Source organism: Panulirus ornatus, chromosome 57 (genome assembly GCF_036320965.1).
Source record: "Panulirus ornatus isolate Po-2019 chromosome 57, ASM3632096v1, whole genome shotgun sequence".
Lineage (NCBI taxonomy): Eukaryota > Metazoa > Arthropoda > Malacostraca > Decapoda > Palinuridae > Panulirus > Panulirus ornatus.
The window spans coordinates 31,989,283-32,007,448 of NC_092280.1; the positions used below are offsets into that span (position 1 = coordinate 31,989,283).

At 41.4% G+C, this 18,166-nt stretch overlaps 1 protein-coding gene across 1 annotated transcript in view; it reads left to right on the forward strand.

The window, feature by feature from the left end:
- Window positions 1–18,166, forward strand: part of Nrg (Neuroglian) — a 206,214-nt gene that overhangs the window by 179,590 nt on the left and 8,458 nt on the right. The window contains exons 20-21 of the mRNA XM_071695113.1: window positions 11,677–11,774; window positions 17,927–18,042. Coding sequence (XP_071551214.1) covers window positions 11,677–11,774; window positions 17,927–18,018 — 190 coding nt within the window. The 3' untranslated portion in view covers window positions 18,019–18,042. The remainder of the gene's footprint in view (window positions 1–11,676; window positions 11,775–17,926; window positions 18,043–18,166) is intronic.

The following is an 18,166-nucleotide window of genomic DNA, read 5'->3' on the forward strand; positions in this document are numbered from 1 at the left end:
AACCACCTCACACCACACATTGTCCTCAAACATCTCATTTCCAGCACATCCATCCTCCTGTGCACAACTCTATCCATAGTCCACGCCTCGCAACCATACAACATTGTTGGAACCACTATTCCTTCAAACATACCCATTTTTGCTTTCCGAGATAATGTTCTCGACTTCCACACATTCTTCAAGGCTCCCAGAATTTTCACCCCCTCCCCCACCCTATGATCCACTTCCGCTTCCATGTTTCCATCCACTGCCAGATCCACTCCCAGATATCTAAAACACTTCACTTCCTCCAGTTTTTCTCCATTCAAACTCACCTCCCAATTGAATTGACCCTCAACCCTACTGTACCTAATAACCTTGCTCTTATTCACATTTACTCTTAACTTTCTTCTTTCACACACTTTACCAAACTCAGTCACCAGCTTCTGCAGTTTCTCACATGAATCAGCCACCAGCGCTGTATCATCAGCGAACAACAACTGACTCACTTCCCAAGCTCTCTCATCCCCAACAGACTTCATACTTGCCCCTCTTTCCAAAACTCTTGCATTCACCTCCCTAACAACCCCATCCATAAACAAATTAAACAACCATGGAGACATCACACACCCCTGCCGCAAACCTACATTCACTGAGAACCAATCACTTTCCTCTCTTCCTACACGTACACATGCCTTACATCCTCGATAAAAACTTTTCACTGCTTCTAACAACTTGCCTCCCACACCATATATTCTTAATACCTTCCACAGAGCATCTCTATCAACTCTATCATATGCCTTCTCCAGATCCATAAATGCTACATACATATCCCTTTGCTTTTCTAAGTATTTCTCACATACATTCTTCAAAGCAAACACCTGATCCACACATCCTCTACCACTTCTGAAACCACACTGCTCTTCCCCAATCTGATGCTCTGTACATGCCTTCACCCTCTCAATCAATACCCTCCCATATAATTTGCCAGGAATACTCAACAAACTTATACCTCTGTAATTTGAGCACTCACTCTTATCCCCTTAGCCTTTGTACAATGGCACTATGCACGCATTCCGCCAATCCTCAGGCACCTCACCATGAGTCATACATATTAAATAACCTTACCAACCAGTCAACAATACAGTCATCCCTTTTTTAATAAATTCCACTGCAATACCATCCAAACCTGCTGCCTTGCCGGCTTTCATCTTCCGCAAAGCTTTTACTACCTCTTCTCTGTTTACCAACTCATTTTCCCTAACCCTCGCACTTTGCACACCACCTCGACCAAAACACCCTATATCTGCCACTCTATCATCAAACACATTCAACAAACCTTCAAAATACTCACTCCATATCCTTCTCACATCACCACTACTTGTTATCACCTCCCCATTTGCGCCCTTCACTGAAGTTCCCATTTGCTCCCTTGTCTTACGCACTTTATTTACCTCCTTCCAGAACATCTTTTTATTCTCCCTAAAATTTAATGATACTCTCTCACCCCAACTCTCATTTGCCCTTTTTTTCACCTCTTGCACCTTTCTCTTGACCTCCTGTCTCTTTCTTTTATACGTCTCCCACTCAATTTCATTTTTTCCCTGCAAAAATCGTCCAAATGCCTCTCTCTTCTCTTTCACTAATACTCTTACTTCTTCATCCCACCACTCACTACCCTTTCTAATCAACCCACCTCCCACTCTTCTCATGCCACAAGCATCTTTTGCGCAATCCATCACTGATTCCCTAAATACATCCCATTCCTCCCCCACTCCCCTTACTTCCATTGTTCTCACCTTTTTCCATTCTGTACTCAGTCTCTCCTGGTACTTCCTCACACAAGTCTCCTTCCCAAGCTCACTTACTCTCACCACCCTCTTCACCCCAACATTCACTCTTCTTTTCTGAAAACCCATACAAATCTTCACCTTAGCCTCCACAAGATAATGATCAGACATCCCTCCAGTTGCACCTCTCAGCACATTAACATCCAAAAGTCTCTCTTTCGCGCGCCTGTCAATTAACACGTAATCCAATAACGCTCTCTGGCCATCTCTCCTACTTACATAAGTATACTTATGTATATCTCGCTTTTTAAACCAGGTATTCCCAATCATCAGTCCTTTTTCAGCACATAAATATACAAGCTCTTCACCATTTCCATTTACAACACTGAACACCCCATGTATACCAATTATTCCCTCAACTGCCACATTACTCACCTTTGCATTCAAATCACCCAACACAGTTATAATTATATTATCATTGTAGGTACATAACCTCATTCACCATTGTTCTTTATCTTTACACTTATGATTATATTATTGTAGGTATGTAACCTCATTCACCATTGTTCCTCATCTTTACAGTTATGATAATATTATCATTGTAGATGCATGACCTTATTCACCATTGTTCCTCATATTTGCAATTATATTTATGTTATCATTGTAGGTACGTAACCTCATTCACCATTGTTCTTTATCTTTACAGTTATGATTATATTATCATTGTAGGTACATAACCTCATTCACCATTGTTCCTCATCTTTACAGTTATAATTATCATTGTAGATACATGACTTCATTCACTGTTGTTCCTCATCTTTACAATTATAATTATATTATCATTGTAGGTACGTAACCTCATTCACCATTGTTCCTCATCTTTACAGTTATGATAATATTATTATTGTAGATACATGACCTCATTCACCATTGTTCCTCATCTTTACCGTTATGATTATATTATCATTGTAGGTATGTAACGTCATTCACCATTGTTCCTTATCATTGCAGTTATGATAATATAATCATTGTCGATTTCTTTTTCTTTCAAACTATTTGCCATTTCCCGCATTAGCAAGGTAGCGTTAAGAACAGAGGACTGGGCCTCTGAGGGAATATCCTCACCTGGCCCCCTTCTCTGTTCCTTCTTTAGGAAAATTAAAAAAAACAAAAAAAACAAGAGGGGAGGATTTCCAGCCCCCCGCTCCCTCCCCTTTTAGTCGCCTTCTACAACACGCAGGGAATACGTGGGAAGTATTCTTTCTCCCCTATCCCCAGGGATAAATATCATACATGATAATACATACTATCATACATGATAATATATATGGCAACATTACACATATACATATACATGGTAACACTACACTTGTGATAATATTATACATGATAACATTAGACTTGGTAACATTACTCATGATAATATTATACTTGGTAACATTTGAATATGGGAACCATTCATAATAATATACGAGGTTATTATATACATGACAATATACATGGTAACAATATACCTGATAAAATTATACATGGTAGAAATATACATGATAATATAAAACATATGAAAAACTTGATATATATGTGGCCCTTTCAATTACGGCCCGCTTTCAATGTGGACTTTTGTCCTAGTCTCGACTTCCACCATAAAATAATATATATATATTTTTATTTATTTATTTATTTTGCTTTGTCACTGTCTCCCGTGTTTGCGAGGTAGTGCAAGGAAACAGACAAAAGAAATGGCCCAACCTACCCCCATACACATGTATATACATACACGTAAACACACGCAAATATACACACCTATACATCTCAATGCACACATACATACGCACACACAGACATATACATATATACACATGTACATAATTCATACTTTTTTTTTTATACTTTGTCGCTGTCTCCCGCGTTTGCGAGGTAGCGCAAGGAAACAGACGAAAGAAATGGCCCAACCCCCCCCCATACACATGTATATACATACGTCCACACACGCAAATATACATACCTACACAGCTTTCCATGGTTTACCCCAGACGCTTCACATGCCCTGATTCAATCCATTGACAGCCCGTCGACCCCAGTATACCACATCGATCCAATTCACTCTATTCCTTGCCCGCCTTTCACCCTCCTGCATGTTCAGGCCCCGATCACTCAAAATCCTCTTCACTCCATCTTTCCACGTCCAATTTGGTCTCCCACTTCTCCTCGTTCCCTCCACCTCCAACACATATATCCTCTTGGTCAATCTTTCCTCACTCATTCTCTCCATGTGCCCAAACCATTTCAAAACACCCTCTTCTGCTCTCTCAACCACGCTCTTTTTATTTCCACACATCTCTCTTACCCTTACATTACTCACTCGATCAAACCACCTCACACCACATATTGTCCTCAAACATCTCATTTCCAGCACATCCACCCTCCTGCGCACAACTCTATCCATAGCCCACGCCTCGCAACCATACAACATTGTTGGAACCACTATTTCTTCAAACATACCCGTTTTTGCTTTCCAAGATAATGTTCTCGACCTCCAAACATTCTTCAAGGCTCCCGGGATTTTTGCCCCCCTCCCCCAACCTATGATTCACTTCCGCTTCCATGGTTCCATTTGCTGCCAGATCCACTCCCAGACATCTAAAACACTCTACTTCCTCCATCCCTTCTCCATTCAAACTCACCTCCCAATTGACTTGACCCTCTACCCCACTGTACCCAATAACCCCGCTCCCACCCACACCCACTCCCAACTTTCCTCTTTCACACACTTTACCAAACTCAGTCACCAGCTTCTGCAGTTTCTCACATGAATCAGCCACCAGCGCTGTATCATCAGCGAACAACAACTGACTCACTTCCCAAGCTCTCTCATCCACAACAGACTGCATACTTGCCCGTCTTTCCAAAACTCTTGCATTCACCTCCCTAACAACCCCATCCATAAACAAATTAAACAACCATGGAGACATCACACACCCCTACTGCAAACCTACATTCACTGAGATACATGACCTTATTCCCCATTGTTTCTCATCTTTGCAGTTATATTCATATTATCATTGTAGGTTTTTTTTTCTTTGTTGCTGTCTCCCGCGTTTGCGAGGTAGCGCAAGGAAACAGACGAAAGAAATGGCCCAACCCACCCCCATACACATGTATATACATACACGTCCACACACACAAATATACATACCTACACAGCTTTCCATGGTTTACCCCAGACGCTTCACATGCCCTGATTCAATCCACTGACAGCACGTCAGCACTGGTATACCATATTGATCCAATTCACTCTATTCCTTGCCCTCCTTTCACCCTCCTGCATGTTCAGGCCCCGATCACACAAAATCTTTTTCACTCCATCTTTCCACCTCCAGTTTGGTCTCCCACTTCTCCTCGTTCCCTCCACCTCTGACACATATATCCTCTTGGTCAATCTTTCCTCACTCATTCTCTCCATGTGCCCAAATCATTTCAAAACACCCTCTTCTGCTCTCTCAACCACGCTCTTTTTATTTCCACACATCTCTCTTACCCTTACGTTACTTACTTGATCAAACCACCTCACACCACACATTGTCCTCAAACATCTCATTTCCAGTACATCCACCCTCCTGTGTACAACTCTATGCATAGCCCATGCCTCGCAACCGTACAACATTGTTGGAACCACTATTCCTTCAAACATATCCATTTTTGCTTTCCAATATAATGTTCTCGACTTCCTCACATTTTTCAATGCTCCCAGGATTTTCGCCCCCTCCCCCACCCTATGATCCACTTCCACTTCCATGGTTCCATCTGCTGCCAGATCCACTCCCAGATATCTAAAACACTTTACTTCCTCCAGTTTTTCTCCATTCAAACTTACCTCCCAATTGACTTGACCCTTAACCCTACTGTACCTAATAACCTTGCTCTTATTCACATTTACTCTTAACTTTCTTCTTTCACACACTTTACCAAACTCAGTCACCAGCTTCTGCAGTTTCTCACATGAATCAGCCACCAGCGCTGTATCATCAGTGAACAACAACTGACTCACTTCCCAAGCTCTCTCATCCACAACAGACTTCGTACTTGCCCCTCTTTCCAAAATTCTTGCATTCACCTCCCTAACAACCCCATCCATAAACAAATTAAACAACCATGGAGACATCACACACCCCTGCCGCAAACCTACATTCACTGAGAACCAATCACTTTCCTCTCTTCCTACACGTACACATGCCTTACATCCTCGATAAAAACTTTTCACTGCTTCTAACAACTTGCCTCCCACACCATATATTCTTAATACCTTCCACAGAGCATCTCTATCAACTCTATCATATGCCTTCTCCAGATCCATAAATGCTACATACAAATCCATTTGCTTTTCTAAGTATTTCTCACATACATTCTTCAAAGCAAACACCTGATCCACACATCCTCTACCACTTCTGAAACCACACTGCTCTTCCCCAATCTGATGCTCTGTACATGCCTTCACCCTCTCAATCAATACCCTCCCATATAATTTACCAGGAATACTCAACAAACTTATACCTCTGTAATTTGAGCACTCACTCTTATCCCCTTTGCTTTTGTACAATGGCACTATGCACGCATTCCGCCAATCCTCAGGCACCTCACCATGAGTCATACATACATTAAATAACCTTACCAACCAGTCAACAATACAGTCACCCCCTTTTTTAATAAATTCCACTGCAATACCATCCAAACCTGCTGCCTTGCTGGCTTTCATCTTCCGCAAAGCTTTCACTACCTCTTCTCTGTTTACCAAATCATTTTCCCTAACCCTCTCACTTTGCACACCACCTCGACCAAAACACCCTATATCTGCCACTCTATCATCAAACACATTCAACAAACCTTCAAAATACTCACTCCATCTCCTTCTCACATCACCACTACTTGTTATCACCTCCCCATTTGCGCCCTTCACTGAAGATCCCATTTGCTCCCTTGTCTTACGCACTTTATTTACCTCCTTCCAGAACATCTTTTTATTCTCCCTAAAATTTAATGATACTCTCTCACCCCAACTCTCATTTGCCCTTTTTTTCACCTCTTGCACCTTTCTCTTGACCTCCTGTCTCTTTCTTTTATACATCTCCCACTCAATTGCATTTTTTCCCTGCAAAAATCGTCCAAATGCCTCTCTCTTCTCTTTCACTAATACTCTTACTTCTTCATCCCACCATTCACTACCCTTTCTAATCAACCCACCTCCCACTCTTCTCATGCCACAAGCATCTTTTGCGCAATCCATCACTGATTCCCTAAATACATCCCATTCCTCCCCCACTCCCCTTACTTCCATTGTTCTCACCTTTTTCCATTCTGTACTCAGTCTCTCCTGGTACTTCCTCACACAGGTCTCCTTCTCAAGCTCACTTACTCTCACCACCCTCTTCACCCCAACATTCACTCTTCTTTTCTGAAAACCCATACAAATCTTCACCTTAGCCTCCACAAGATAATGATCAGACATCCCTCTAGTTGCACCTCTCAGCACATTAACATCCAAAAGTCTCTCTTTCGCACGCCTGTCAATTAACACGTAATCCAATAACGCTCTCTGGCCATCTCTCCTACTTACATAAGTATACTTATGTATATCTCGCTTTTTAAACCAGGTATTCCCAATCATCAGTCCTTTTTCAGCACATAAATCTACAAGCTCTTCACCATTTCCATTTACAACACTGAACACCCCATGTATACCAATTATTCCCTCAACTGCCACATTACTCACCTTTGCATTCAAATCACCCATCACTATGACCCGGTCTCGTGCATCAAAACCACTAACACACTCATTCAGCTGCTCCCAAAACACTTGCCTCTCTTGATCTTTCTTCTCATGCCCAGGTGCATATGCACCAATAATCACCCACCTCTCTCCATCAACTTTCAGTTTTACCCATATTGATCGAGAATTTACTTTCTTACACTCTATCACATACTCCCACAACTCCTGTTTCAGGAGTATTGCTACTCCTTCCCTTGCTCTTGTCCTCTCACTAACCCCTGACTTTACTCCCCAGACATTCCCAAACCACTCTTCCCCTTTACCCTTGAGCTTCGTTTCACTCAGAGCCAAAACATCCAGGTTCCTTTCCTCAAACATACTACCTATCTCTCCTTTTTTCACATCTTGGTTACATCCACACACATTTAGGCACCCCACTCTGAGCCTTCGAGGAGGATGAGCACTCCCCGCGTGACTCCTTCTTCTGTTTCCCATTTTAGAAAGTTAATACATGGAGGGGAGGATTTCTGGCCCCCCGCTCCCGTCCCCTCTAGTCACAGCACAACTCAAGAGTGTAGTGCACTGCGCCTCTCGGGAATCTCCATTCATCCTTGAGGATTTTTTCTGTTTCATTACGACAGCGAATATAAATAGACCGAGATGAAGAATTCTCATGAAGCGGGTGTAAGAAATTATGGTTAAAACAACACGAGCATTCCTGATGCAACGGAAGCCTGCTCGGTGTACATTCAAGTTGCAGAGGACTCCAGGACAGGAGTAGATTTTTCCAATAAACGACGTAGAACCAGACCCTCGGTGACAAGTACAATGAAGCATTATTTGAGCAATGGGCTTTCAAGATAAAGTGAACTACGCGGGAAACGGCGATCAAATTTAAAGAGGGAAGTCAGCACCACAAGTAAAGCATCCTCCTCGAAGGCTCAGAGTGGGGTGCCTAAATGGGTGTGGATGTAACCAAGATGTGAAGACCCTTACTGGAAAAACAATCACTCATGAAGTAGAACCTTCAGACACAATTGAAAATGTGAAGGAAAATAGTGAAATTGGAGAAAAATGTAGCTTAGACATTGAAGCTTATTGATTTTTTTTATTATACTTTGTCGCTGTCTCCCGCGTTTGCGAGATAGCGCAAGGAAACAGACGAAAGAAATGGCCCAACCCCCCCCCATACACATGTATATACATACGTCCACACACGCAAATATACATACCTACACAGCTTTCCATGGTTTACCCCAGACGCTTCACATGCCCTGCTTCAATCCACTGACAGCACGTCAACCCCGGTATACCACATCGCTCCAATTCACTCTATTCCTTGCCCTCCTTTCACCCTCCTGCATGTTCAGGCCCCGATCACACAAAATCTTTTTCACTCCATCTTTCCACCTCCAATTTGGTCTCCCTCTTCTCCTTGTTCCCTCCACCTCCGACACATATATCCTCTTGGTCAATCTTTCCTCACTCATCCTCTCCATGTGCCCAAACCACTTCAAAACACCCTCTTCTGCTCTCTCAACCACGCTCTTTTTATTTCCACACATCTCTCTTACCCTTACGTTACTCACTCGATCAAACCACCTCACACCACACATTGTCCTCAAACATCTCATCTCCAGCACATCTATCCTCCTGCGCACAACTCTATCCATAGCCCACGCCTCGCAACCATACAACATTGTTGGAACCACTATTCCTTTAAACATACCCATTTTTGCTTTCCGAGATAATGTTCTCGACTTCCACACATTCTTCAAGGCCCCCAGGATTTTCGCCCCCTCCCCCACCCTATGATCCACTTCCGCTTCCATGGTTCCATCTGCTGCCAGATCCACTCCCAGATATCTAAAACACTTCACTTCCTCCAGTTTTTCTCCATTCAAACTCACCTCCCAATTGACTTGACCCTCAACCCTACTGTACCTAATAACCTTGCTCTTATTCACATTTACTCTTAACTTTCTTCTTCCACACACTTTTCCAAACTCAGTCACCAGCATCTGCAGTTTCTCACATGAATCAGCCACCAGCGCTGTATCATCAGCGAACAACAACTGACTCACTTCCCAAGCTCTCTCATCCCCAACAGACTTCATACTTGCCCCTCTTTCCAAAACCCTTGCATTTACCTCCCTAACAACCCCATCCATAAACAAATTAAACAACCATGGAGACATCACACACCCCTGCCGCAAACCTACATTCACTGAGAACCAATCACTTTCCTCTCTTCCTACACGTACACATGCCTTACATCCTCGATAAAAACTTTTCACTGCTTCTAACAACTTTCCTCCGACACCAAATATTCTTAATACCTTCCACAGAGCATCTCTATCAACTCTATCATATGCCTTCTCCAGATCCATAAATGCTACATACAAATCCATTTGCTTTTCTAAGTATTTCTCACATACATTCTTCAAAGCAAACACCTGATCCACACATCCTCTACCACTTCTGAAACCACACTGCTCTTCCCCAATCTGATGCTCTGTACATGCCTTCACCCTCTCAATCAATACCCTCCCATATAATTTACCAGGAATACTCAACAAACTTATACCTCTGTAATTTGAGCACTCACTCTTATCCCCTTTGCCTTTGTACAATGGCACTATGCACGCATTCCGCCAATCCTCAGGCACCTCACCATGAGTCATACATACATTAAATAACCTTACCAACCAGTCAACAATACAGTCACCCCCTTTTTTAATAAATTCCACTGCAATACCATCCAAACCTGCCGCCTTGCCGGCTTTCATCTTCCGCAAAGCTTTCACTACCTCTTCTCTGTTTACCAAATCATTTTCCCTAACCCTCTCACTTTGCACACCACCTCGACCAAAACACCCTATATCTGCCACTCTATCATCAAACACATTCAACAAACCTTCAAAATACTCACTCCATCTCCTTCTCACATCACCACTACTTGTTATCACCTCCCCACTTGCGCCCTTCACCGAAGTTCCCATTTGCTCCCTTGTCTTACGCACTTTATTTACCTCCTTCCAGAACATCTTTTTATTCTCCCTAAAATTTAATGATACTCTCTCACCCCAACTCTCATTTGCCCTTTTTTTCACCTCTTGCACCTTTCTCTTGACCTCCTGTCTCTTTCTTTTATACATCTCCCACTCAATTGCATTTTTTCCCTGCAAAAATCGTCCAAATGCCTCTCTCTTCTCTTTCACTAATACTCTTACTTCTTCATCCCACCACTCACTACCCTTTCTAATCAACCCACCTCCCAGCTTATTGATACAGTGGTTAAATTGATGAGAACTGCTATTGACGTTTGTGTAAATAAATTATACATTTCCTTTTTTCCATAGCCAGAGGTTGAACCATTATGTGACATTCTTTTTTTTTTCATTCATTTCAAGCTAGAAGTTTCAGTTTTCTAAATTGTTTCTTACATTTCTCATATGTATATATATGTATGTGTGTGTGTGTGTATATGTGCGTATGTATGTGTATGTGTGTGTATGTGTATATGTATATATATATGTATATTATCCCTGGGGATAGGGGTGAAAGAATACTTCCCACGTATTCCTCGCGTGTTGTAGATCCATAAATGCTACATACAAATCCATTTGCTTTTCTAAGTATTTCTCACATACATTCTTCAAAGCAAACACCTGATCCACACATCCTCTACCACTTCTGAAACCACACTGCTCTTCCCCAATCTGATGCTCTGTACATGCCTTCACCCTCTCAATCAATACCCTCCCATATAATTTACCAGGAATACTCAACAAACTTATACCTCTGTAATTTGAGCACTCACTCTTATCCCCTTTGCCTTTGTACAATGGTACAATTGTAGGTATGTAACCTAATTCACCACTGTTCCTCATCTTTACATTTATATTTTTATCATTGTAGGTACATGATCTCATTCACTTTTGTTCCTCATCTGTACAATTATAATTATGTTATCATTGTAGATACATGACCTCATTCACCATTGTTCCTCATCTTTACAGTTATAATGATAATATTATCATTGTAGGTACATGACCTCATTCACCATTATTCCCCTTCTTTACAGTTACTGTTATCATGACCTGAGTCACCATAAAACAAATCATACCTTTTGATTTCCAGATTGGATGGAGTGAAGAGGGGAAGTCTGGAAAGTGGTGAGAAAAATCCTATAGAATCGGACACAGATTCTATGGCAGAATATGGAGATGGAGATACTGGTGAGTTTTGTTTTTAACATGTATTCTTCCTAACAGGAGTCAGACAGTGGACAAGGGAATTTAATGAAGCCCATGTTCTTTGGATGTAGTTGGCAATATCCTAATATTAACCTTGTGTAATTTCACCATCTTTTCTTAAGGACAGGATCCCCATGCATGAACCACATATGGGCACCATATCCTCTTAATGAGCAAGGCTTACATTATGAGCTCAAAGCGGGATGTAGTGAGCTTAGCCAGTTCATTCATTCTCTTTTTGCTTGACCCAGTAACATCCTTTGGCATGAGTGTTTGTTTGCAGCCCTTGTTTTCCTTTATCAGCAACTTTCATCACACTTCTTCCTCATCAGACTAAGTATCCCCTTATTATTGCTTCTGTACTATGGAAACAGTTGGGTAGAATCTTCCATCAGATTAAGGTACATTAGATGTGAGAGGCTAACAAGATTATGGTTCCTAAATATTGGTACGCCTCTTATTCCTGATGTTTCCTTCCTTTTGTAAATCTTGATATATTCATTCATATGAAAATGTTCTTCATTGTCTTTTGTCTAGTACTGTGTTCAGAGTATTTGTTTCTTCTGTAATTTTTGCATTTTATGTTAGTCATCTGTTGACAGCTGCAGTCACCTAGGTGACTTCAGAGAGGCAATTTCTCACTCCATGTAGTTGCTTTAGCATTACACATATTCCTTTGTGGTCCTATCTTATCTAATTATCTGTCTTGTTTTTCATACTTGATCTTTTCCCGCATTAGTGAGGTAGTGCCGGAACATATGAAGAAATTTCACATATGCTCACATCCATTCTCTAGCTGTCATATGTAATCTCTCTATCTATATCTCTGATGCTTATTCCCTCTGGGAACTCCAATGAAGGGAGTGGCCACAGCAAAAGAATCTCCTTTTACCTCTGTCTTACCAAACCTACCTCTCATACATCATTATGCACAGTCTTTCCCCAGTTTTCTCCTTCCAATACTCTTCCACTCCATATCCCTGTGTCTTTGGTGGTGGTTCTCTTACAGGAACAACTTAAATTGTACTGTCATAAACTCTCCTTGTAAATTCCGTCTTGCATTCTTTCCATATGCCCAAACCACTTCAGAGTATTATGTTTCACCCACAGTGCCACTCTGCAATTCTTTCACTTTGCATTCCCTGCCATACCAGATCTCTCATACACCTCCTCATTAGTTTCTTCATTCCATCTTATGATACTACAGGCTCCTCTCAAATAATTTTCACAGCCTGTGTGGTCTTATGGATACAAAAATGGCTGTTACCAATAATTCTTAAGATCATTTCCTGCCTGTGAATTTACTCTCTGAAACTAAGATTAGATATTTCAGAGTGTAGTTTGACTGTTGCACAGGAATGCCACATTATATTGTGAAATGTTTTATTTTTGGTTTGTTTAGGCAGTTAAGCAGCATACCACACTGAAAATATGCATTTCAGTTTTTGCTCTTCTTACTTTGACTGTCTCTTTTGGCTACCAATTTACAGTAACTGTTGTCTTGCTTAACATTTTAACCTCCTAACAGGCCCTTATGGACCATTCCCTTGCCTAACATATTTTGCTCTAGACTATTCCTTTGTCTACAGGGTTTTTATCTTAAATCTTCTAATCTAGCACTCCCTCTGCATCATTCCATTGCTGAGCAGTTCACACTTTAGGACCATTCTGTTGTTTAGCATTTCCTAACTTGGGCTGCTTTCTTTCCATGCTGTTCCCCTTCATACCAGTCTCTTGTCTAACAGTTCATGCTCCAGACAGTTTTTTGCCTTATGATTTCTAATGTTAACAGATTCCCAGCTTATTGGTTCTCAGTTTAGATCATTTTCTTACCTCATGACTCCATGAGGAAGTTTCCAAAGGGAAATGGCATGAGAGATATAGATAAAAGTGGCATGAGAGATATAGATAAAAGTTTGTCGTTTTGGACTGTTATCTCCTTCTATTAGTCTGTGTGCATTTATTTGATATGGATGTTTAAGAGGGAATAATTTATTTACTATGATTTCCTGATGTGATATATAGTTTTTCCTTACTCTCAACCTTATTATTTTTTTGTCGTCTGTCCCATGTTCACATTTCTCTCTTGTCCAAGGCTTCATCCTCACATCCAGCGAAGGGGTTGCTTGAATGGTATTATCACCCTGAATAACCACTCTGAAAATGTACACTAGGGAATTGCTATGGGATTTCATGGAAAGGCAACTTGCTTGAGCTTTGTTCATCTCATGGTCCATACATCATGGTCCATCCACTTGCAAGGTTTGTCATTCCTGGATGAAAGAGTTGTTTTTTCCAACTTCTTTCACTGCAAAGGAAAATGAGAGTACACTCTCCTTATCAGTACAACTGACAGGATGTATTGGGCTCACTGTCTCAAACTGTTTTTTTTTTTCTTACAATTCAGATGGATTCAAATATGTCTTCTCTAAAGCAGCTAGCAATATGAGGTTCTGGTAACAGATCTCAAAACTAAAGAAAGGAAGCCATTGCAGCTTTAAGCCTGAATACATTGGATTCTGCTTTTCACCCATACCCTAAATGCTCCTTCGTTGAAATTATTATTACTTAATTGCTGTCTCCCGCGTCAGCGAGGTAGTGCAAGGAAACAGACGAGGAATGGCCCAATCCACCCACACACACATGTATATACATGAACGCCCATACACTAACATATACTAACATGTACATTTCAATGCATACATACATATACATACACAGACATATACCTAAATACACATGTACATAATCGTACTTGCTGCCTTTATTCATACATGTCGCCACCCTGCCACACAGGGAATAACCCCCCTCCAAATTGGTAGCATCAGGAAAAGACAAAAAAGGCCACATTCGTTCATACTCAGTCTCTAGTTGTCATGTGTAATATATCGAAAAAAACAGCTCCCTTTCCACATCCAGGCCCCACAAACCTTTCCATGGTTTAAACCAGACACTTCACATTCCCTGGATCAATCCATTAACAGCTCATCGACCCCACTATACCACATCGTTCCAATTCACTCTATTCCTTAAACGCCTCTCACCCTCCTATATGTTCAGGTGCCAATCACTCAAAATCTTTTTCACTCTATCCTTCCACCTCCGATATGGTCTCCTGCTTCTCCTTGTTCCCTCCACCTATGACACACATATCCTCTTTCTCAATCTTTTCTCACTCATTTTCTCCATGTGTCCAAACCATTTCAACACACCCTCTTTTGCTCTCTCAACCACACTTTATTACCACACAACTCTCTTACCTTTTCATTACTTACCCGATCAAACCACCTCACACCTCATATTGTCCTCAGACATTTCATTTCCAACACCTCCACCCTCCTTTGCACAACTCTATATCCCATGCCTTGCAACCATATAACATTGCTGGAACCACTATTAATTCAAACATACCCATTTTAGCTCTCCGAGATAGCGTTCTCATCTTCCACTAATTCTTATAGCGTTCTCATCTTCCACACATTCTTATAGCGTTCTCATCTTCCACACATTCTTCAATGTTCCCATAACCTTCGCCCCTCCCCCACCCTGTGACTCACTTCTGCTTCCATGGTTCCTTCCGCTGCTAAGTCCACTTGCAAATATCTAAAACACTTCACTTCCTCCAGTTTTTCTCCATTCCAACTTACCTTCCAGTTAACTTGTCCCTCCACCCTACTGAATCTAATAACCTTGCTCTTATTCACATGTACTCTTAACTTTCTCCTTTCACACACTTTACCAAACTCAGTCAGCAACCTCTGCAGTTCCTCACACGAATCAGCCACCAGTGCTGTACCATTAGCAAACAACAACTGACTCACTCCCAAGCTCTCTCATCCACAACAGACTGCATACTTGCCCCTCTCTCCAAATTCTAGCATTCACCTCCCTAACCACCCCATCCGTAAACAAATTAAACAACCATGGAGACACCATGCACCCCTGCTGCAAACTGACATTCACTGGGAACCAATCACTCTCCTCTCTTCCTACTCGTACACATGCCTTACATCCTTGGTAAAAACTTTTCATTGTTTCTAGCAACTTGCCTTTCACACCATATACTCTTAATACCTTCCACAAAGCATGTCAATCAACTCTTATCATATGCCCTCTCCAGATCCATAAATGCTTCATACTAATCCATCTGTTTTTCTAAGTATTCCTCACATACATTCTTCAAAGCAAACACCTGATCCACACATCCTCTACCACTTCTGAAACCACTCTGCATTTCCCCAGTCTGATGCTCTGTACATGCCTTTACCCTCTCAATCAATACTCTCCCATATGATTTCCCAGGAATACTCGACAGACTTGCACCTCTGTAATTTGTACACTCACCTTTATCCTCTTTGCCTTTGTACAATGGCTTTATGCATGCATTCCACCATTCCTCATGCACTTCATGATCCATACATACACTGAATATCCTTACCAACCAATCAGCATCACAGTCACCCCCTTTTTTTTTAAATTCCACTGCATTACCATCCAAACCCGCTGCCTTTCCTGATTTCATCTTCAGCAAAGCTTTCACTACCTCTTCTCTGCTTACCAAACCATTCTCCCTGACCCTGAAGGAATAAAGGTTCCAACAATGTTGTATGGTTGCGAGGCGTGGGCTATGGATAGAGTTGTGCGCAGGAGGATGGATGTGCTGGAAATGAGATGTTTGAGGACAATGTGTGGTGTGAGGTGGTTTGATCGAGTAAGTAACGTAAGGGTAAGAGAGATGTGTGGAAATAAAAAGAGCGTGGTTGAGAGAGCAGAAGAGGGTGTTTTAAAATGGTTTGGGCACATGGAGAGAATGAGTGAGGAAAGATTGACCAAGAGGATATATGTGTCGGAGGTGGAGGGAACGAGGAGAAGAGGGAGACCAAATTGGAGGTGGAAAGATGGAGTGAAAAAGATTTTGTGTGATCGGGGCCTGAACATGCAGGAGGGTGAAAGGAGGGCAAGGAATAGAGTGAATTGGAGCGATGTGGTATACAGGGGTTGACGTGCTGTCAGTGGATTGAATCAAGGCATGTGAAGCGTCCGGGGTAAACCATGGAAAGCTGTGTAGGTATGTATATTTGTGTGTGTGGACGTGTGTATGTACATGTGTATGGGGGGGGTTGGGCCATTTCTTTCGTCTGTTTCCTTGCGCTACCTCGCAAACGCGGGAGACAGCGACAAAGTATAAAAAAAAAAAAAAAAAAAAAAAAAATCTCTGTTCTGCAGTTAATATTTTGTCCACTGTTCTCATGAGTTGTCTGCTTGTGTACGTGGCCCCTAACACATGGATGTTCGGTTGCTGCTTCCCCCAATTTCAAGGGGGAGACAAGCCTTACTAGGATTGACCATCATCATACCTCCTTTTCTTGTACAGGGAGAGTATTAAATTCTCTTCTGTCTTTTGCATTTCCCTCATCCTATAACTTTTCCATCATTAAGAGTCAGGTCTATAAATGCCAGAGAAGCTTCTTTTTTTTTCCTCTCATTCATTATCTTACCTTTTATCTGTGAGACCCATGACTGGGGCAGTTCCTTGCCTGTGTCATGTCCACTACTAAAGAGAAAAGGAATTTGTTTGAACATTGTCATTCATGCCTTGTTCAAATACTTTATGATGTCTTCTTTGGTTTTTAGAAGTAATATGATTCAAGATATGTCACTTCACTTTTCTCAGTGATGTACATGACAGGCTGACTCCAGGCCTAGAAAGGTGCATCATCACTGTGTGAATTAATGAATCAGATGTTAGTTTGAGTCATAAAGTGTAAAGACTGCGATATGTGGTAATTCATAGCAAGACATACTTTGTTTCTGCAGTGGTCATGGAGCTCATTTGCAAATTTCATGTAGATTTTCTGAACTATATTTACAAGTTAAAGCAGTCCAATAGGCAAAGGTTTCACAAGGATGTTGAACTCAGATTTAACAATGAATGTTAGTAAAAACGTAAAAGTAATCAATGCCATGCTTTATTTTTTGTTAAGTAATTGACCATAGTGTACCGTCTTTTGCTTAAAGAACTCCTTATTATTTTGTAGTTGTAGATTTTTTTTTCTTATTTTTGTATGCCAAGAGCACCCACTGCTCATGTATATATTTGTTTCCTGATTGCTTGAATATTTGGCCCCTCTCAGGAGCAGGTATGGCTGAAGATGGTTCCTTCATTGGTCAGTACGGCCGGAAGAAAGGCGAGACAGCATCAAATGCATTTGCCACCCTAGTTTGATGTTATACCTGCATTCTTTTACATGTAAGCCTTGGTTGTATATATTATTTGAAGGGTTTGGTATAGGAAGTGTAACACTAACCCAGCTTTGCTAAATTATTTCCCTTAAAACACCATGTTAAAACATCCAAGATATGTATCACTTACC